This window comes from Tachypleus tridentatus, chromosome 4 (genome assembly GCF_004210375.1).
Source record: "Tachypleus tridentatus isolate NWPU-2018 chromosome 4, ASM421037v1, whole genome shotgun sequence".
Classification (NCBI taxonomy): Eukaryota; Metazoa; Arthropoda; class Merostomata; order Xiphosura; family Limulidae; genus Tachypleus; species Tachypleus tridentatus.
The window spans coordinates 37,721,897-37,745,630 of NC_134828.1; the positions used below are offsets into that span (position 1 = coordinate 37,721,897).

At 35.3% G+C, this 23,734-nt stretch overlaps 1 protein-coding gene across 2 annotated transcripts in view; it reads right to left on the reverse strand.

The window, feature by feature from the left end:
• The window catches only part of LOC143248870 (nose resistant to fluoxetine protein 6-like), a 49,694-nt gene that overhangs the window by 20,256 nt on the left and 5,704 nt on the right, over nucleotides 1-23,734 (reverse strand). For both annotated transcript variants that reach the window (XM_076497733.1, XM_076497731.1), the window contains exons 3-7: nucleotides 20,788-20,881; nucleotides 19,068-19,179; nucleotides 17,241-17,596; nucleotides 6,240-6,407; nucleotides 2,079-2,172 (exon numbers count right to left, since the gene is read on the reverse strand). In XM_076497733.1, coding sequence (XP_076353848.1) covers nucleotides 2,079-2,172; nucleotides 6,240-6,407; nucleotides 17,241-17,596; nucleotides 19,068-19,179; nucleotides 20,788-20,881 — 824 coding nt within the window. The remainder of the gene's footprint in view (nucleotides 1-2,078; nucleotides 2,173-6,239; nucleotides 6,408-17,240; nucleotides 17,597-19,067; nucleotides 19,180-20,787; nucleotides 20,882-23,734) is intronic.

A 23,734-nucleotide genomic window follows, 5' to 3' on the forward strand; every position in this document is an offset into this window, starting at 1 on the left:
CCAGATTGTCCATTACGACCAATAATGTCTACATATAAATCGTTTAATTACAATCTTGGTAAATACATAGCATGGGCATTTTCCAAATATGTAACATCAGCTGGCTCATTCATCAAAGACTCTTTTAATTTCAAGTCTAATCTAAATCAACTTAATCATAAAGCCTTAATGGCCAGTTTCGATGTTATATTCCTCTTTACAGAAGTTCCAACCACTGAAGCCTGCAAGATAGCCTTAGAACTCTATATTCAAGACCCTAACCCAACTATAGAAATTCCCAGTAACCAGTTAGCAACCCTCATAGAATTCACCACGATAAAGACAAACTTCATGTTCAACAACCAAAACTATATACAAACAAATGGCCTAAGCATGGGCAACCCAGTATCACCAGTTCTAGCCAATATTTTTATGTCACAAATTGAAACACAAGCAATTAACACAGCATTACATATGCCACTATACTGGTACAGATATGTAGATGACACGGTTGCGGGATTCAAATCTACAGAACACATACTTAATTTTTTCAATCACATTAACTCTATACATCCCAACATTAACTTCACATGTGAACAGGAAGAAAGCAATCAAATATCGTTTCTTAACCTCAAAATTACAAGAACCGACACAGAATTCAAAACAGAAATCCACCGAAAAATCACCCATACTGGACTATACATTCCTTGCGACTCAGCACGTGAAATAAAACAAAAACTCAACATACTAAGAAACCAAATAAACACAGCCATAAAACTATGCTCACCAGATAAAATTAAGGATGAATTAGAGAAAATAAAACAATACTTCATCAACATCAATAAGTTTCCTCCACAAACCGTAGAAAACATTATATGCACACACCTAGACAGAAAGCAAAATCAACCAACTAAAGTTAATATATCTCACAAATCAAAAAATCGCGAAACCATATACTGCTGTATACCATATATTCCTGACATCAGCAAACAAGTAACCAACGTTTGGCAAAAACTAGTAACAAAATATGACATTCCAGTTAATACCAAATTTATTCAAAAACCAGGCACAAAACTGAGGTCTATACTATGTAAAAACTACACTGACAAACACCACACCAACATTATTTACAAAATACAATGTGATAACTGCCACGACTTCTATATTGGAGAAACAAGTAGAAAAATGGAAACCAGATTCAAAGAACATAAAAAGTCACTTTCACACGTTTTCGAACACTGCAAGTCAAATAAACACAACATAACCATAGAAAACACTCAAATACTAAATAAAGAAACAAACGTAAACAAATGCAAAATTAAAGAAGCCTTACTTATACAACAACTTAAACCCAAAATAAACCAATATAAAGGAATGCTTTTATACCTATATTAATATAATAAAATAAAATTATATATTCAAACATCTAATACTGTCCTCTACATTCCGACACTCAGTTACACAACCCCTTTCAAACATGTGGTCAGCTTCCGGTCAGTTACCTCTTTCTTTGTGAACCTGACGATGACTGAAGAAGGTCGAAATGTTGTTCGCTCTTCTATGTAAAATATTTTCTCAACCCAAACGAGCCGTTTTTGCATATAAAAAGCCTACACATGCTCATTTTGAAATGACAGCCGAAAGAAGGTTATCTAGGCAACAGCACCCATAGTTCCATAGTACAGAGGACATTGTTACACCAACAGAATATGAAATAAACCATCAGATTCTAGGTTTGACTGCACAAACCATAACTACTACACCATACCTGACCAAAACCCACATTAAATTTCAAAGTCTTTATACCTTGGAAACAGCAATCTACAACAAGAAAACATTGACAAAGAACATGTTATAATATACATTAAAAATATTCCACTTCAAACAACTAGTGTTACATTTCAGTAAGAAAACAGAACCATATCTGCTTGCTTTCCTATAACTATATTAAAATTTCACAAAAAAGTGACTGTTCCAAAAGCCAATCACAGTTGATTGTGCTGTTGTAGTTGGATTTAGTTCAATTTTTATTTCAGTGACATTTAATTTTAGTTTTCTAAACTACTTCTGTATAGAAGGTAATATTGGTTGTCACTTACCTCAAAAGGAAAAATGTGTCGACAGAAAATTCGCCCTTTTTAACCGCCTCAAATGCTCTTGTATTAATCAAATCAAAAACTTCCATAAAATTTTCTAATAAAGATGAAACAAGAAAGAGCAATAAGTAGGTGCCATTTTTAAAATAAATTCCTGAAAATTAGACTCATTGGTTGATTTAGTGTTTAATGGCACAAAACAACTAGGCTATCTACACCAAACATCTGGTTAAAAGTTAAATTAAAGTAAATTCAGTGAAATTCATAAAAGAAAATAAAGGTAAAACAAAATAAAGTTTTAAAAAAAAGCATAAAACCAATGTTTACATCTGATCTACAACATTAAGAGAAAAACTACAGTAATACAAATTGTAAACGATTTTCTGTAGCATAACTGTTATTATAACTCACCAGGAAGACTAACAGGTAAGTACAAAAACCACCGTCAGTCATCTGAAGTTGGCCTTTCCGGTCCTGGTTCAGAGTGATTTGACGTTACGGCCATTTTCCAAAACTGAATTTATAAAAGTTTTAAAAAGACTTGTAGCAAAGTTTTAATTATAATTCGCCAGGATGACTAATGGTTGGTTCAAACAGCAGTGTTAGTCACCTGAAGTTGGCCTTTCTGGTCCTGGTTTCAAGTTATTTAATGTTACGGCCATTTTCTAATTTCAAATTGAACCAGATGGACTTTGATTCTTAAAAGGGAATCACATTTAAAAAGATTAATGGCCTTTAAAAACTAAAAACATTACCAAGGTGGACAGTGTCACCATCACCAATAATGCTGTCTAACGTTATGGACAAACTTTTAGACAGAACATGTTTAAAATGGTGCCGTTGTTCAGAGTCGTAATGACGGGAAGAATTTTTAAAATGTGGCTTATTGTGACCTGAGTGTCACACAGACTACACACTGGTGCATCAGTTCCAGATAAAAGAAAAAAATGAGTTGAAGAACTGCAACCAATGCGTAGTCTAGTTAGAACAACTTCCTCTTTCCCATCCTTACAGAAGCAAGGCAACCAAAGTCTAATATAGGGTTTCATTTAGAAAAGCTTGTTTTGCATTGCTCACTCCAAGTTGACTGCCAGCTGGCACGGAGCTGAGCCTTGAAGAGAGGACCATAGACCATGTATGGGACAGGCACAGCAGTGATAGTACCAGTGCAGAAAGATTCAGCTGTGGTGTTGGCAAGCTCGTTCCCAAGAATACCAACGTGGCCCAGTATCCAGAAAAACTGGATAGAAGTAGATGTTAAAGAGAAATGGGCCAGTCGGTTTTGAATATCGGTGAGAATGGAGTGTGAACTTACGTGAAGTGATTCCAAGGCCAGTAGCAAACTGAGCGAGTCAGTACAAATATTGCAGTTTGAGTACTGCTTAACTTCAATGTGATCCAGGGCAAGAGAAATGCATACAGTTCAGCAGTGAACACAGAAGCTGTAGAGGGGATTCTGTGTGTAACCACCTAACCACAACAAACCATGGCAGAGCCCAAACAGTCACCTGATTTTGAACCATCTGTATAAATAGGAATGGAAGGATGGTTCAAAAGATGTTCAGCAAATACCACACAGTATTTCCAATTGGGAGTGTGTGCTTTTCTCAGATGACTTAAAGATAGGAGATATTTGGGGACTGTAAGAAGTCATGGTGGGATGGGCTGACCAGTGGATACAGCAATGTTATACAAGGACAGACCCAATTCATCTAACTGCGCCTGGATATGAAGGCCAAAAGGAGCAATGGCGGACAGTCTGGTGTGAAAAAGGATGTCCTATGAGGAAAGAAAACACAACCTGAAGTGGGATGCTTTGGTAAGGAACAGTTTCAAAGCACATAGTAAAACCAGTTGCAAATGACAGAGGTACAAAGTAGGTTCATGAGAATAGATGTATAAGCTCTGAAGTGGGGAAGTGCAGAAAGCCCCAGTGCAGTGCTGAAGTCCTTGATGATGAATGGGGTCCCACATCTTGAAGGCCGAGGGTCTGGCAGAGCCGTAGACCACTTATCCATAGTCGAGTTTCGATTGAATAAGAGCACGATATATCTTTAGCAATGAACATTGATTCACTCCCCAAGTGGTGGAAGAGAGGACAGGGAGGATGTTCAGTGCTCTTGTACATTTGACCCATATCTGCCTGATGTGTGATATAAAGGTCAGCTTACAGTCACAGATAAGCCGCAAGAACTTTGTCTCAGGAACCACAGGTAGCACAACTTCACTGATATGAAGTTCAGGATCAGGATGAATACCCTGATGGTGGCAAAAGTGCATGCAAACGGTTATAAAAAGAGAAGTTAAAGCTGTTTGCTGTGGTCCACTTCAGTAAACGATTGAGAGCAGTTTGTAGCTACCTAATGTTTGATGACTGACATGAGATGTGAAAGTTGTTGATGTAAACCCCATTTGCAACAGTGATAGGGAATTGTCCAGTGATGGCATTAATCTTTATACTGAAAAGTGTGACACTCAAAAATACAGCCCTGAAGGACTCCAAGTACCAAGAAAAGAACGGGAAAGTGTTGAACCCACACAAACTTGGAATCTCCTGTCCATTAAAAAATTAATAGAAATGGGCAAATGGCCACGTAACCCATATATATTGAGGTCTTGTAAAACTCCATACTTCCATGCTGTATCATAAGCTTTCTCAATGTTAAAGAATATTGATACAAGATGTCATTTGAGAAAGGCTTCTCTGATTGATGTTTCTTGTCAAATCAGGTGGTTCATGGTGAAGTGCTGCCATTAGAACCCACACAGGATGTGCGAGAGGAGGTTCTTTGATTCGAGGAACCAAACAAGATGAGCATTAACCATCCTTTCCGAGGTCTTACAGAGACAGTTCATCAAAGCAATTGGACAGTAGTTTGGAGGAATCTTGGAATCCTTCCCAGACTTAGAGAAAGGTAGAACAGTAGTCTGGTGCCAGGCATCAGAAAAAATATTCTCCTGCCAGATCCAGTTAAAACAATCAGAAGAAAAGCAATAGAAGCAGGAAATAGATGGCACAGCATTTCACAGTGTACAACATCAGTTCCAAATGATGTACTGCCAGACCAATGAAGAGCCAGTTTGAGTTCCTCCAGTGTAAAAGGATGATAATAGTCATAGAGAAAATCAGCTCAAAGGAAAAGAAGTGATCGCTCTTCCCGAGTCTCGATGGCTAAGAAGGTGGAGGAAGAAGCAAATGTGCTTGATACCCAGCAAAAGCTTTCACCTGGAGTATCAGCTACTTCCTGGCCATCAGAGAGCAAGATCGAGAGGGAGACTATACACTTACTATATTAAAAGTTACAGCACATGTGTTTACATGGAGGTTTCAAGGTTGGTAAAAATAAAATAGCTTGTATAAAAAGGGTTAACAGGGTGACCAAACTTCCCCCTAACTGTCTACACTTAAACATGCAAGAAGTCTGGTATTTCAAAATTCCTTTCTACTTCCAACTGATTAACACCAGCTTATTTCTGTGATCTGGTTATTGAGAATATACTTTATAATACTATATAAAGCACTTCAAGACCATAACAACTTGACATCAGATGCTGTATTTCTGTTCGTAACAAAAGTATTTGATCTTGCCTATCATCATGTATATATGAATTAGGTACTTGTCACAAAGAGTGATCATGATTATGTTAAAATATATCATTAACTGGTACAGTGAAGCAGAGTAGTTTAAGTGCATGTGCAGTTTTTAAGATAAAGACCAAAACAGGGTTCAAAAATAAGGGAAAATGGTGTCATTATCAAGAATGCTGCCATAGAACAAACATTACTTAGCAGCCACTGAAGAAAAAAGAAAAAGATGTAATATCACTGGAAAATTGTTACATCACAGGTTTAACACAACATATTGAACTAAGATTTGGATATTATTCAAAAAATAAACTACATATAAAGTAGACAAAAAACAAAACATTAACACATTATTAAAAATAAAAAAATTCACTTACACCAAAACAATTACATTCCATTAGTAATGAAAAACTGGCAAATATGAAGCTAATATCCTCACTACATAAATTATGGAGAAAACTTATTCTATCAAAACATATAAATATACAACTGAAAATAAAAGTTACTGGACATGAATCAGTAATTCATATACAAGTATTAATGTGTAATGAACATAAAAATATGAAGGGCATTCTTACCAATGATGGGATAGCCAAAGAGGTAAGTATGACCCAATATGACCCAAGACATGCTGAGAAATCGAATGCCATGAAGACAACAAAGTTGACCCTTAGGTGGTGTAGTATCCAGTAATTTTGCTCCATTAGTGTACACAGAAAAACACAGAAGAACATCCCCAACAATACCTAGGGAAGGAATTAGAAGCAAAAATGTATTTTTCTATTTCCATATTAACTAGTTAATTTGTGTTAATTTATGATATATTTTTCACAAGTAAAATGTAATTACAAAATATTGTCAATATAGTTAATACATGTATATATATTAGGGAAAGAAAGAAAAATTTACTTTTTCTAGTTTTACATACACAAATATTTTTCATTACTTTATTTTGCTGAACACCCCATATTTATACGTGACTAGTTTCAGATAAATGAAAATTTAGTATCTTATATAAAAATTATACAGTTTTTATAATGATTCCTAGTTTTATAAATGACCATTGGAGTCGAGTGATTCTAACATCTCTCTTATGTACATCATCATGCATCAGTTCTCCACCAACAGTACACTCATGTGATGCATGTGACTCCCTCAATGTACTTCTATCAAACTGTCACTTTGAAGTTTGGGAGAAAATGGAAGCACTGGAAGTATGGAAATTGTGGGTTGAAATTCCTATCAAAAATATGTTTTCAGTATAAGAATATTATAGCTTCCAATACAGTACTTCCTTCTTCTCACAAGAGCTAGTATCTCATATTGATTAGGAGGAGGAACTTATGCGAGGGAAGAACATGTATTCTATTAAAAGTATCTGAAGGATACCTCCATAGATGATAGATCAAAAGAGATGAAGTGCACCACTCCTGACCAGGTATACTCTTCTCTTATGTGTGGAATATGTACAACATCATGGAAGAAAAGAAAAGGAGCACATCTCAGTGGGAGAGAATATGGTAGGAAAGTGATCCGAACCAGAGAAAGATATGCTAATTCAGTTCAACAAAGAAAAATATGTACAAGCAAGGATGCACTTCTAGATGCAGTGTGGTGAGGCAGGCCAGATTCAGCAAGCCAGCTACATCCAAAACTTCCTTGTAGGATACCAACACTAGCATAAAAACAAAGCAGCATACCAATTTCTAAGTATGACATAAAAATTAGCACTAAGCTATCAATCCGAGCACTTGACATTTGGTATTAAATGGATGTCTATCACATTATATCAACTCTCCATGCCAGGACCATTCATGTGGCAAGAACATCCCTGTAAGAAGAGAGAACTGAAACAATCCCATATACCTCCACTGTGACTCACAACACATACTGATGAAATTGAGGGAGAAAGATGGACAACCAAAAATTATGTGAGGTTTTATGTTGATTGGTTTACTTTAAATACAAAACTAGCCCACTGGGTACTAGCATCCATGCAAGGGTAGGAGGAGGGCTCTTAATCAAAAAGTGTGAATTGCATTGTGACATCTCACTTCATGATATTATCACAAATCATAGGATAATATATCATCTACACCTGCAAAAAACCACCAACCTATGCTCCACTAAATGCTTATAGCCATATTTGTGTGAAACCAATTTAGGAGAATGCCTCCAAAGTTGACCATCCCAGCAGCTTGAAATTAGTAAGTGGTAAGGATTCCAAATTCCCCTAAAAGAAAGGGTGAAAATGCTTTGTAGAGTCCAGAGGAATGTCATCACCTGAGACAGTGTAGTGAGTGATCACAAAACCTAATTCTGAAAAGCAGACCATACTGATTTATTCAGTAAAGACATAACAAAGATAGGAAGCTACTCTCTTCTGCTTTATCCATGACATACATGAGTGGTATGGTCTGAAATGGATATGTTTATACAGCAAAATATTGCAAGGTTTATTCACCCGTAAATGACACTGTGAAACACCTCATATCAAAAGTGAATATTGCAAGGATATGGAAGATAAAGCTTGAGTTGACATGGCTGTACAGTGTGGATTTAGTGTAAAGAGTACCATGTAAACCACTGTTTGTCACAAAGAGGGATCACCCATCATAAAAAAATAAAGTCCCTTGATAAAAAAGAAAGTATGAATGGAAACTTATCAGTTAGAATTTTAGGGAAGTACAAATCATGATCATAGGTGGTAGATAAAACCCTGATGAAGAAGTAACCACAACATGATGGAGACAGTGGGAGATGAACATACTGGAAATCATTCATGTGTCAAACTGCAGTATCTCTTCTACTGGATGACAAAGATAAGAAGGAATGGAAAGAGTAAAGTGTGTGATCTGATGGAATACAACTGGAACAAAGGTTGGAAGAAAGAAGATAGGGAGAAATGGACAATTGAACCTCAGGGTAGACCACAGTGGTAAGAGCAGAATGTGAAAGATTGTGATGGGAGAGCAATTTCCAGGGATAAAAATAGTGAATGTGTACCTTGGAAGGGAGCAATATGAGCCATCTAAGAACAAAGAGCCTTAACTGGACACAGAAAAGTATGCAGTTAAGGACAAAGATGAAAACAGAAGAAAGTAAAAAGAACCTCTTGTGATGCCAAGGTCTTTGGGGTAAAAGGAATAGTTCATATAAAGGAAGAGTGATACAAATTACACAAGATTTCAAAATACAAATAAATTCCACTGTTGATATCCATATGCTCTGAAAGGAAAATACTTTTTGACAGGAAGGTTGGTTGGTTGGTTGGTTGATATAGTGTTTTATAGCACAAAGCAGCTAGGCTATCTGTGCCAAACATCTGGTAAAAAAGATAAAAGTAAATTCAGTAAATTTCATAAAAGGAAATTAAGGTAAAACAAAAAGTTTTAAAAAAAAGCATAAAACCAGTGTTTACATCTAATCTACAACATTAAGAGGAAAACTACAGTAATACCAGTTGTAAACGATTTTCTGTAACATAACTATCATTATAACTCGTCAGGAAGACTAACAGGTAAGTACAATAGCCATCGTCAGTCATCTTAAGTTGGCCTTTCCAGTCCTGGTTCTGAGTGATTTGACATTATGGCCATTTTCTTAAAATGAAGTTATAAAAGTTTTAAAAGAATTGTAGCAAAATTTTAATTATAACTTGCCAAGATGACTAACTGGTAGTTCAAACAGCAGTGTTAGTAACCTGAAGTTGGCCTTTCTAGTCCTGGTTTCAAGTTAATTAATGTTATGGCCACTTTCTAATTTCGAATCGAACCAGATAGACTTTGATTCTTAAAAGGGAATCACATTTAAAAAGATTAATGGCCTTTAAAAACTAAAAACATTACCAAGGTGGACAGTGTCACCATCACCAATAATGCTGTCTAACGTTATGGACAAACTTTTAGACAGAACATGTTTAAAATGGTGCCGTTGTTCAGAGTCGTAATGACGGGAAGAATTTTTAAAATGTGGCTTATTGTGACCTGAGTGTCACACAGACTACACACTGGTGCATCAGTTCCAGATAAAAGAAAAAAATGAGTTGAAGAACTGCAACCAATGCGTAGTCTAGTTAGAACAACTTCCTCTTTCCCATCCTTACAGAAGCAAGATGGCCAAAGTCTAATATAGGGTTTTATTTAGAAAAGCTTGTTTTTGCATTGCTCACTCCAAGTTCACTGCCAGCTGGCACAGAGCCGAGCCTTGAATACAGGATCATAGTTCAAGTATGGGACAGGCACAGCAGTGATAGTGCCAGTGCAGATAGACTTAGCTGCAGTGTTGACAAGCTCATTCCCAAGAAAACCAACGTGGCCCATTATCCAGAAAAACTGGATAGAAGTAGATGTTAAAGAGAAATGGGCCAGTTGGTTTTGAATATCGGTGAGAATGGAGTGTGAACTAACGTGAAGCGATTCCAGGGCCAGTAGAGAACTCAGTGAGTCAGTACAAATATTGCAGTTTGAGTACTGCTAAATTTCTATAAGATCCAGGGCAAGAGAAATGCATACAGTTCAGCAGTGAACACAGAAGCTGTAGAGGGGATTCTGCATGCAACCACTGAACCACAACAAACCATGGCAGAGCCCAAACAGTCACCTTATTTTGAACCATCTGTATAAATATGAATGGAAGAATGGTTCGAAAGACGTTCAGCAAATACCACACAGTATTTCCAATTGGGAGTGTGTGCTTTTCTCAGATGACTTAAAGATAGGAGATATTTGGGGACTGTAAGAAGTCATGGTGGGATGGGCTGACCAGTGGATACAGCAATGTTATACAAGGACAGACCCAATTCATCTAACTGCGCCTGGATATGAAGGCCAAAAGGAGCAATGGCAGACCATCTGGTCTGAAAAAGGATGTTCTATGAGGAAAGAAAACACAACCTGAAGTGGGATGCTTTGGTAAGGAACAGAGGTTTGAAGCACATAGTAAAGACAGTTGCAAATGACAGAGGTGCTAAGAAGGTTCATGAGACTATATGTATAAACTCTGAATTGGGAAAGTGTGGAAAGCCCCAGTGCAGTGTCGAAGTCCTTGATGAGTGGGGTCTAGCATCTTTAAGGCTAAGGGTCTGGCAGAGTACCATAGACCACTTATCCATAATCGAGTTTTGATTAAATAAAAGCATGATATATCTTTAGCACAGATCGACATTCTGTGTACGTTTGACCCACAGCTGCTGGATATGTGATATATAGGTCCGCTTACAGTCAAAGATACGCCGCAAGAACTTTGTCTCAGAGACCACAACTTCACTGATATGAAGTTCAGGATCAGGATGAATACCCTGCTGGTGGCAAAAGTGCATGCAAACAGTTTTAGAAAGAGAAGAGAGCTGTTTGCTGTGGTCCACTTCAGTAAATGATTGAGGGCAGTCTGTAGCTGCCTCATGTTTGATGACTGGCATGAGATGTGAAAGTCATCAATGTAGAGCATATTTGCAACAGTTAAGTGGGAGTTGTTCAGTGATGGCATTAATTTTTATACTGAAAAGTGTGACACTCAAAAATACAGCCCTGAGGGACTCCAAGTACATGTAGAAAAGAATGGGATAGTGTCACACCCACACAAACTTGGAATCTCTTGTCCATTAAAAATTTTTTTAATAAAAATGGCCACCTAACCGATATATATGGAGGTCTTGTAAAATTCCATACTTTCATGTTGTATCATAAGCCTTCTCAATGTCAAAGAATATTGATACAAGATGTCATTTGAGAAAGGCTTCTCTGACTGATGTTTCTAGTCAAATCAGGTGGTCCATGGTGAAGTGCTGTCATCAGAACCCACACAGGGTGGGTGAGAGGAGGTTGTTTGATTGAAGGAACCAAACAAGATGAGCATTAACCATCCTCTTAGGTCTTACAGAGGCAGTTCGTCAAAGCAATTGGACAGTAGTTTGGAGGAATCTTGGAATCTTTCCCAGACTTAGAGAAAGGTAGGACAATAGCCTGGTGCCAGGCATCAGGAAAAACATTCTCCTGCCAGATCCAGTTAAAACAATCAGAAGTAAAGCAACAGAAGCAGGAAATAGATGGCACAGCATTTCACAGTGTACAACATCAGTTCCAAATGATGTACTGCCAGACCAATGAAGAGCCAGTTTGAGTTCCTCCAGTGTAAAAGGATGATAATAGTCATAGAGAAAATCAGCTCAAAACAAAAGAGGTGATCGCTCTTCCCGAGTCTTGATGGCTAAGAAGGTGGAGGAAGAAGCAAATGTGCTTGATACCCAGCAAAAGCTTTTACTTGGAGTATTAGCAACTTCCTGGCCATCAGAGCAAAATCAAGAGGGGGACAGAATTAATTTGTCCACTGACCTTTTGAATCTTGTCCCATATGGCTTTGAAACTGGTGGTAGAGGATATGCTGGTTGTGAACTTAATCCAAGATTCCTTCTGGCTTTGATGTCTTACCTACCAAGTATGTGCACGGGCCTGCTGGAAAGTGATGTGGTTCAAGAGTGTGGGATATCTATGGAAAGTATCCCAGGTTCTTTTTTGAGCATTCTGTGCTATGTGGCAGGTAAGGATATAATGGAAAACATGTTGAGGTTTTAGTAATACATAATAGTATGCAGTCAGATACTGCTGCCACATAGTCATCTATTGATGGCTTACAGACGACTGCAGGATCAAGTTCTGCAAGAGTAGTGAAAGAGAGCCAGTTTGCATGATCCAGCTTCCACGAGGGCATGTGGGTCATGTGGCATTGGCCAGAGCCAGTCTCTCTCAAAATTATAGGAAAATTATCACTGCCTCGTGAATTATTGTCAAACCTCCATGAAAAATGAGAGAATAGTGAAGGGGAGCAAATTGGGAAATCAATTTCAGTAAATGATTGATTAGGTGCATGAAATTAAGTAGAAGAACCAGTATTGAAGAGAAAAGGTTGTGATCAAAAAGCATACACTCTACAGAGCGACCCCTCCTATCAATATCAGCACTTTTCCAGAGGGGATGATGTTCATGAAAGTTCCCTAGGATTGAAAAGGGAAACAGCAACTGTTCAATGACAGCATCAAGGTCTGATTTATCATAGGTCTCTCCAGGTGACAGGTAGAGAGAACAAACAGTGATGGTATGACCTGAGGAAACACAGATGGCTATGGCCTCCAAGGGTGTGTCGAGTGGCAAAGACTGGGTGGGCACAAGCCAATCAACCAATAGTGTCACCCCTCCATGCACTCGTCCATCACACAGCCTGTCATTTCTGTACATAGAAAACTGCCAAAAGATGACTGTATCAGCTGTTTTCAGAAATGTGTCCTGTAAAGAAAGACATACAGGATGGTAGGAAGCAATCAGTGTTTTGATGCCATCTAGATTAGAACGTAAACCTCAACAGTTCCATTGTATCAAGGTGGCCATTTTTAATGACCTGCAGGCGAATTGGCTGGAGAACCCTTCTGTTTATGACCATGTCTTTTTTCCTTTCTGTCCTTATTCTAGGGAGTTCTATCGACCTCCATGGATCCTGTCCTGGATCTGTTGGGCAGGTCTTTACTGTTGGAAGGGGATTACAGAGACTGTAAACGTGAACAAATGATTGTTTTGTATCTTAGGGTGAGAGAGGAAGATGGATCCAAGGAAATGCCTGTACCTCGAACCAAATGATGTGGATCTTGGGATTTGGTGGAATGTATACAAGGGACAGAGATAAGTCTTAATGTTGATTCATCAACTTTCGTAACCATGGAGGTCAAAAGACTTTAATTTGTTTGGAGAACAATTTTTAGAAGGCACAGAGAGATCTGTCTTCACTCCCACAGTAGCTGTGGAATTAAGTGCAGCAGCATACGTCTGAGATGGGGTGGACAGCAACTTTCAAGCCTCAGAATAGGTAATGTTATGAATTGTTTTCAAAGCTGCACCTCTTTCTATTCCAACCATTTAGAGCAAGAACGAAAGTAGGACAGGTGAGAGCCATTGCAATTGATGCAAAGAGGCTCCGTTTCACATTCGTAGGTATCATGGTCCTTGCCGCTGCAATGAGCACACATTAAAGAACCACAACATGACCATGAGTGACCAAACCATTGACACTAGAAACATTGGAGAGGGTTTGGAATGTATGGCCTACTCTGCAAAGAAGATAACCTGTCTTGATGGATGGCAGGTGGATGTGATGATGTAAATGTGAGAATGAGGACATTGGTTGGCACCACAATTCCATCTTTGCGAGTGGAGATACACCTCACTGCAGAAACTCCTTGGGTGGAGAAACCAGTGAGAATCTCCAAATCTGGGGTGTTCTTCAAATCCTTCTCAACAATAACTCCTTGTGATGAATTCAAAGTAGCATGAGGTATAACCTCAATAGGTATATCCCCAATTGCCTTTGAATGCACTGTGTTGAGATGTGGATGTTTCCACCAATATGTCACCAAATCAAAGCTTTTTACTGACTTTGGAGAGCCAGCAAGTCCCTCTTGTCCCTTCTGAATCAAAAAAGGAGACATTTGCCCTAAAGGTTTGTCTGAAAGTGAGTGCAATATAAGAAAATGCAGTACAACAGGTGGTACGGATGGTGAGAATTGCTGCTCAGAATTCTTCAAGATGTGGTCGTCTAACTATAGACTGTTTTTTCACTATTTGATTAAGATTTTTAATTGGAGTATCCATAATAAAGAAAGGGAAATTTCGATGCCCACTGACCCAATCCACCATGAAGCCCTATGAGGGAATGCATTACAATGTCAAACAAGGACACTGCAGCAATACCAGGGTTTCATGAGCACTATACCCAAACACCAGCATCAGATATAATGTCCACAACACCTGTTGAGAACATCCAACACTGATACTTTGTTGACCCTAGCCCGAGTGGACCAGCTGAATGACCCAAGGAGGCCACCCCAAGGCTGCCCATCTACAGGAATTCAAGGCCAAAGTGGTGTGTTAGGGTTGGACCCCTCAACTACCAGGATCCTTTCCTCCCCTTCACAGGTTACCATGCAGAGCAAACATGTGGGTGGATGTTTAGATCCAAGAGGAGGTAAATTGAAAGAACAGAACCTTCAATGGGAGGTCCCCTAACCATGTACAGGAATCTGCACCGAGGGGTTGATAGGAAGGAAGAAATGTGAAACATGAGGAGATAGTCAGAAAATAAATCAAGCAAATACTGGATTACACGATTTACCCACTCCAGAATGGTAGGATGCCAGGGAGGGAAAAGTATCTAGAAGGAATGCATAAGCAGCATAATAACAGAGGAAGTAAAAACCTTACAATATTGTTTCCATGACTGGCCAATGTCTAGAAAGCAAAGAGACTGAAGACTCACAGTCAAAGAGTGAGGTGAGAAATGATTGCTCCATGAGCCACTTTAGGCTTGGCAGCAGAAAATCTCCTGGTAGTAGACAAACTGCAGAATACATTTCCCTTGAATAGGTACACCATCATGGAAGACGTACATGGGAAAGCAGTTGATACAACCTTGAAAACCAAGACCAAGAAGGAGCAGTCAAGTGGACATTACATCAAGTGGATGAGAGAAATAACCTGATGAAATAATGGATGGGTATTGATGGGTGTATTTTATTTATTTATGTAAGACTGATAAATGGAGGTTAAGACTAATAAATGGTTTATCCCCACCGAATTTGTGAGTTCTACTTCTTCAGTCACCTCCAAAACCTTGGGTACATCTTATATCCCATATTATAGCTTGTACCCTGGGATCCTTTTAATTAGTGCAGTTTTTTCTTAAATTTATTTTTGTTTATAAACAAACTAATATAATAAGTCAGAAGTTTGGATTTCCTGTTTTTAATGCAGTCCTTTCTTTTGATTTTATTCACTTAACTATCAGTTTTAATTTTTTGGTACAACATAATCAACTTCCAGAGGTATAGGCAGTGCCAAAAGAAAGGCAACTTAATGTTGAGGATCATAGCAAAGGTATCCCTTGGGGAGAACTACTATGATAATAATAAAAAAAAAGGGAATGTAATGCTCACTCTGTGGGATAAATTAGGTTGGGGCATAAAGGGTAATCTGTGACCAGACTGAAAACAACTTGCATATGATATGTAATAAGGTGAATATGATGTGCGTGGTTCCATGATAAGAGACAAACATCTAGAAATGTAGACCTCTGGACTGGGTGTCACTTAGGTGGGCAGTATGTGCCATCATCATAGAAACATCTAAAGGAATTCTTCCTAAACAAAGTTAAGTAAGAAGAATGAAATGATGCAAGGACAATTTGCAGACAGAAATTCAAGAATAGTGATATGCAAATTACTTTTGTTCACAGATTAATGATCCAAAGTTCCTTGTGAACTGACCCATACTCTTCATCACCAAAGGAATATGCCCATGACAAAATGTAGACCCAGGCACACAGAAGGAAGAGGCATACTAGCTGATAAACGGGTTTAGTCCAGCCACAAAACTGAGATATAGCATCCATTAAGACAGAATCAGACCTAAAAGATTCTTCAAGTTGGGAATGGGAATGATTGGCAAACTCTGGAGGCAGAAAAAGATTATTAACAAATCTTGTCAGCCAGCAAAGGCTTAACTATTTCAGTAGGAGCATTGGTGAAGTCTGGGGATAAAGGATGGACCCTATACTATTTGATCTCCCATTGTATGAAAGCAGTAGAACCATTGTTTGGTCACCTTAACCTAAGACACAAGAAAAACTCTAGTGACCAGTGTAACCCCCAAAGTGGCAAGATCAACTTTAGCAATCAATGTACAGAATGGTTTCACTAAATTCTCAGTGCAGAAATAAAGTGACTTGAATTAACTGATAAATATGAATATGAAATTTTGTCAAATTAAGTTGAAACATAACTATTTCATGAAGAAAAAGTCAAACATGCAGCAAGAAACAAAGAACCATATTCAAACTCCAACTCTGTTAAACAAGACGTGATGGTTCAAGTAAAAACACAAAGGGAGTCGCATGCATCACATAAGTATACTGTGCTCCTACCGGTGGATAGATGATGAACGATGATTTACAGAAGTGACATGTTGGAATCACTTGATTCCAATAGGTGCAGCTATTTGTACCATGCATAAATAAAAGGTTTGCATATAGAGGACAGCACTGAATGAAAATAGTTAATCTTGAGAGTGAAGAGAAGTACCATATAAGAATTGACCAGTTTCTTATTAAATGAAAGTATGTTCTCAAATTAATGCCTGTCATGATAATGCAATCAGTGGCTTGACAACATTTAGCAAGTTTATAACAGCTACAACCTCCAAATACAAGTAATACCACCTGTGTGAGCACTGAGTCAAGTTAGTACCATTATCAGCAACTCTCAGTTATGGTATGTACAAATAGTCAAATTATATTGATAAAGTGCTATTTGAATAGGAAATAGAGATAGAACACTCACACATGAATAGAAAAAAGGATAAAAGTATGGTCGCATGGGAAATAAGTGATGCATGTAATTTCTATTCTTTGCAATTGGAAGACATCCACTACTTTTATAATGTAATTAGATCCTTTAGATTAAATTGAGAAAGATACCCACCATAACAATTACAAATATTATTGTACTAAAAATAACATTACTAGCACATTCCAACGTTTACCTGAAAGTGGTGGTTTCTGTGATTTATAAAAGAGGCTTTGTGTGAGAGAATCACTTTTACCAACATCAAAATAAGGTTGTTCTGCTTCTGTTGGAATATATGCTTCCAATTCATTTTTGGTGGCATTGACAGTTTCATTAGATTCTGGATTAGAAAGACAAGCTGGATGTGGACTACTGACAGTGGCTTCAACATCCTCTGGCTTAGTAGAATCTGATTGGCAAACAGGATTTTTTTCTTCTCCTAACTGGTTATCAGTGGAAACTTTGCTTTCACTCTTCTCAAAATAGAATCTTACGAAGACATCATATGTAGTACCCATTACTATTAACGCTCCAATAATGGAAAACAGAACCCTGAAATTGTAGTTATGATAATTTTCACATCTCATACAAGCACATAAATATATCAGCTTTTTACTGTTGTAAAGGAATTAATTAATTAATTGTGTGATAATTAAGTGTCTTATACATTTTATCTGTTAATACCACTCTTGTTAAAGTTCTGTGAAGAAAGGTACAAATCAACAACAGTTTAGAACACAACAAAAGAAAAAAAAGAATATTCATGACTTATAGAGCAACAGAGACTGTAGAATTTGGCATTTCACATATCCTAGTAGTTATGTAAATTTGAGTCACTACATTTATGTTGTGTGGAATCTGATCTACAAAGAAGCTTTTTAGAATTCTTTTCTTTGCTATTTCAAAGTTTATATTTGCAAAGAAAATATCATCAAAGGGAATATAATTATGTATGTTTTGTTTCCCGTGTGATTTTTATTCTTTGTTTAGTGGTTTTGTTACTAAAACCTTGCATTCCCAGATTTGAAAAGAAAAATAAAGGCAACCTTTAAATATGGTTGGATAGAGCAAAGTATAACTGATGTGGCATAATACAATGGTTTAAGGAGTAAAATATGGTTTAGTTGGAAATATTATGTAGTTGGCTTATAAAAGGATTTTTTAACTATATGATTTTATAAAAGAAAGAAACAGATTGGGTAACCATGTGATGTCTTTTCTACTTTTTTATTTTAATTTGTAAATTTTAAATATTTATTGTTCATTCTGAGTCTATGCAAAATTTGATATGTTGTCAATGCAAATGTGACTGAGTAATTCTACATGTTGCATAAGAAGGCCAACACAATCAACAGTTACCTAATAATAACTAGAGATTACAGCCTCCCTTACATCAAATAAGAATGATCAGTCATCTTGGTAGCACAAGTCACTGTAAGTAAATCAAATGGCTCCTTTTCAGTAAGGAGTACTGAATCAAAACAGTTCCACAAAGTTTCTGAAGTGGGTAAGTTAGCAGAAATATGTCCTGAGGAAAAGAAATCTGTTTACCTATTCAAGGACTCAGTAAAAGGAAAGTCTTGTGTCCTGAGAAAGAATGTACTGATGAATAAAAATAGTTCATTTTGTTTTACACATTATGTTGAATCTCATTATTTTCCTTAAGACAAAACTCAAGTCAGTTTAGCAACACTTAGACTACTTTGTCGTTTATCCTGCTTGATCCACCCATTATAAAGTGGATTTGCCTTACTCAAGGATATCAGTTAATCTGAGAATAACATACTCAAAGACCTAAACTTTCGTCTCTAAGCTCTTATCAACAAATGTACCACTTAGTATAAATTAGACTGAAGCTTTACAGTTATATAAAATAAAAATCTCCATTTTCTGGAATACAATTTTTTTTTCTCAAGCTCTTTAATAATACACTTACAATCACTATCTTAATATGACTACAAAAAGGTAGATCTTAATGTAGAAACATTCATTTCTTTGATTATTCTGTTACCTATACACTTACAAGACTATAATGTCCCCCGTTTTCCATGGAATAGAATCAGACTTGCATGACACTTGACTTGGAAAAATATTCTTTGTTATTCCACTTATGATAGGAATACTGCCTAGAAAAACTGATGCAAAGAATATATAAACAAAGCTTTGATTAAAAAAAAACAAACAATGCTTATGTTTATCTGCTTACAACACATTAAAATGTGGCTTATTCTTTCAACGGTAATATTTTTCTCTACCTCTGATCATTGAAGACATTAATATTACACACATAATACAAAATGGCATGAAAGTAGAACAGGTAGAAAGAGAAATACTACAAATGTGTCTGTATTTTTGCAAGTTAAAATGAATACCTAAACAAGTAAAATAAAATTTAAGATCTACAAGCAAGTAATTCAAACAATAAAAAAGTTCATAATCATAGATACTTCTGTGTCTATGTGACAAATGTAAAAATTAAAAAAGGTAGCTTCAAAAAAGGCTTTTAAAATATGAATAAACATAAACAAACAGAGAAAGTTGTTAATAACATTTCAGTAACTTCCTCCAAGAATGGCACAAATTCCAGTTCCAAATGTTTATATAAATATTTATATTATTAGATAGATGTCTGAACTTTCTCCACTTCATCCAAGACTGATATTAGTAGTCAAGTTTTAACAATTTAGGAATTCATTAACTTCCATCAGTCACTTAAAGTCAACTCTTACAAAAGTAAGAATATAAATGATTAGCTTGTAAAAGTAATTGCAACCAAAACTTAGTCTCTCAGTGATGCTTCTCATTCTGACTCACATGAACAAAATATTCTCAAACCCTGAGTTACAGTATAGATTCATATATCTAAAAGAATTATATTCTAAAGCTCAAGCGTTCCCAAATACTTTGACAAAAAGGCCCAAGAGCATAGTGTCAAGGAAAAGAATAAACTGTTGAGTTACACAAAGTGCTCACCAGGAATACTGCATAATGACAATGTGTCATCCATCTGTTGCTGGAGGGATATAGTCTAATGCTGACCAGAGACTTGTGCAGTTCACATTATTATGTGAAGGAGAGAGAGCTCTTACAGTGGCTTTGCACATGTAAAAATGTTTCAGCAGTAGCAATGACTGGCTATTTGTTCTGTGGAAAAGTGAGTGTTGTAGTATGAAGTAATTATTTTTAAACTTTTATGTCAAAAAGAAAAATTCTGTTTATTACATTTTATCTTAGGAAAGTGTCAATGCATTTAACTTACTACAAAAACACATCAAATACTGTTATCAGTCTGATGGCATTTGAAGTGTTTTAGTAATAATTAGAATAAAATAAAATAGAGTAAAAATGAGAAAATAAAATATTATTCTACAATAAACACTAATACATTATGATATAAATGTCTTTTACTGGAGAGGCATGATAAGAACTATGTTGGCCATACAACAATGGTATTAGACTCACAGTAAGTTTAAAAACATTTCTTATTTTTACCCCTTAGGGCTTTTCTGAGAAATATACATTATAATACCATCCACATTATGTCTGCTACATCCAATGCTGATGACACATTTGATCAATATCAAAGCTTACACCACAAATGCAATGGTTGTCACAAGACAATATTATTAGTTTCACTGCATTTTTAAAAACTACACTTTGTTCAACCCACAAGTTATCCAAAAGGAATTATTGTATTTCAAACATAACTGATAAATTTAAAAAAAAGAAAATAGTATTAATACCTATCTCCTTCCACAATGATATGACTTCTTTCTGAATTTTGTTACTCGTGCAACTGCTTGGCACACACAAACCAATATTAAGTGGGATATTGGCCTAAAAATATTGAATATATGTACTATGTTTATATGATCAAAAGATTGTACTATGAAAACAAAAGCTTTCATGTCAAATACAATCAATTAAAAATTTATATCTGATTACCAACCCTCTTGTTTTGCAGAATTATACTGGATACAATAAAAATATCAGCAAACTTAGCTACCAAATTACAAAAGAACTTTACTAATTATGGTATTTATATTGTTCAAAACAAAACAGTCATAAGAGTCCAAGAATGAATGCAAAGATAATCTTTTTTAAAATCTTACTTTAGCAAGAAAGTAAAAAAGGAAGAGCCAAAAGTGTAAAAGTAATTTACAAAAACAAACTAAGTGGTAATAAGAATCCCAACAGTTAACACAACAAAACAAAATTTACCCACTAGACCTCACTCTAAAAACAAAGAAGTTTTCACTAAAAACAAAACAATGTTTGGATTTATATTCAATTAATCAAATACTGAAGTCCAAAGTTTTCAACAAAACAGTAAGTTTAAGCTTTGAACTTATACCTGAAATTAAATACAAATAAATTATGTTATAAGGTTTACTGCTCTTAGCTTACTTAACATGATAAAATTGCATCCTATTATAGAAAGCATCATGGATAGAGCTTGTAAACGTGCACTGTTTTTTTTTTCACAAAAAGTTTCTTCTACCTTATTTTAAAACAAAATTCATTCAGTTGAGTGAAAAATTCAATACTTTTGCTTCTGATAATGGGTTTACAAGTTTTAAATCATATCACGACCTTTTCAAAAACTTTCATATCTATATATCAATTCTTTTGAAAATTATTTAAGATAATAATGAACCATTTTTGTGTACCAACCACCATTGGTTTAACTTTCCATTAATTTAAGCTCTTATTACGTACAGTTAACAGTAGCTATAAAACAGTTCTGTATGACATTATATAATAACTTAAGTTACATTAGATTTTGCTAATTACTTTCTTTGCCACATTTACAATTGTTGCAACTATCTTTGTTTTTAATTTTATTATTATTATTAATGAGCTTTCTGGAGGTTTACTGTACTTACTTTTTGGCTTTTTACAAAAGATTTAATATTATTTATTGCTACTTGTTGCCTACTTCTTTTGCTTTGTTAAGTGGCATAAGTTAAAGTTGGAGTAGTTGTTCTTTCATATAGTATATAACATTTTAACATATTACAAAACCAAATTCCAGATATTTATTGTATAATCCAGGTAATCATTTAACTTATTATTTTGTATGATCATAACTTAGTTCTTGGTAGTATTTCTTGGTAATGTCCTGTTATTTGATATGACACCTGACCAGTGAAATATGTTGTACCATAATGAAATTAGAAAGACATAGGCTCAAGAAATATCAACAAAAATGAATAAAAACTCTATAACCTGAACACTTTTAAAAGTTGGACCTTTCTTCAACCTTTCAAAAGTGCTCAGGTTAGAGGATTTTTATTCATTTCTATGCATATTACCAGTTTATCTCGGATGTCATCTTTCTGAGATGGTTAAATTGTAAGTTGTTTTACTTATTAAATATTTTTCATTCTCAACTTATAAATATAATTAAATTTTGATATTTAAAAGTCAGATATTTTTTCCTTCTCCATAGATTAAACTTAACAGGTATGTTACAATCTTTGCTAATTTTATACATCAGTATATAATTTTATGTACCTTAACTACAGACCATCAATTCTGGATCATTTGTTTATATACATAACGTTTACTATATTAATAATTTCTGTTACTCTAGGGAAAGAAATTCTATCAATTTGTAAGAATACACTCTTAAATTCATTATTTCTATTTGCAAAATTGTTATTATTATCTTCATTATTAAGTTTTAGAGCAGCTTACTGATAAGCCTGTTATTAAAAATATTTGCTATATCTGTAATACTTATATTTGTATCCAAAGGTTTTTTCATCAAGATACACCACTAAACGCAATTATCTAGAAATTTCAAGTTTTCTTCGTATTACCCTGAATATTATCAAATTTATTCACTGGTAATTCTTTAAGCATTTCTCATAAAACATGTTACAGAATTTCGTTTTACTTTGTAAATTGCTTCATTTATTTCATTCTTCTGACATTTATAATTATGCCATAAATCACCCTCCTTGCTTTTAAAATCTAAAACATTATAATTTATTCAAGGTTTATTTTATATATTTTTCTTCTATTTTGATTTCTTTTAACATACTAACTTTTTTTTAAAATAAATACCTCCAGATTTTCTTCTGAAGTACAATAGCGTCATTTGTAACACTGTTAATTTTATTACTCACTAAAACATTATTTTTTCAGAATTTGTTTTATAGTTTTTTTAACAACTGTTTCTTAAATTTACCAATATAATTTTATGATCTGGTATTTCTTCCCAAATAAAATAACTGGTTACATTTATAACTGTTAGTTTGTGGAAACATGATTTAACTAACTTTCCACATCTCCATTCTAATCTTCTATTAATGTTTATATTTCACTGAAATCCATTAAACTATCATATTCTGACAATCATTTATCACATTGTTTTCAATAGGCATCTTTATTATTTATGCCAACAAGATATACTACATTCCTTCAAGTTCTTAATTAATTTACTAATTCTCAACTTAAGACAATTATAAGAACTATAAATTGGAGGTCCATAAAGTTTACAACCGTAGCAATAATAATACTTCTGCATTTTCTAGACTTAATTTCAATATTTCTAGAGAATGTTTTTAAATAAACAATGAAAAATCCTCCACCTTTTCATTACTCCTACCTTTATAAACTTTTCCAAAATCTTTCAAATCATAACTTTGGATTTCATGTTCTTTTTAAAATATCTGCAATTAT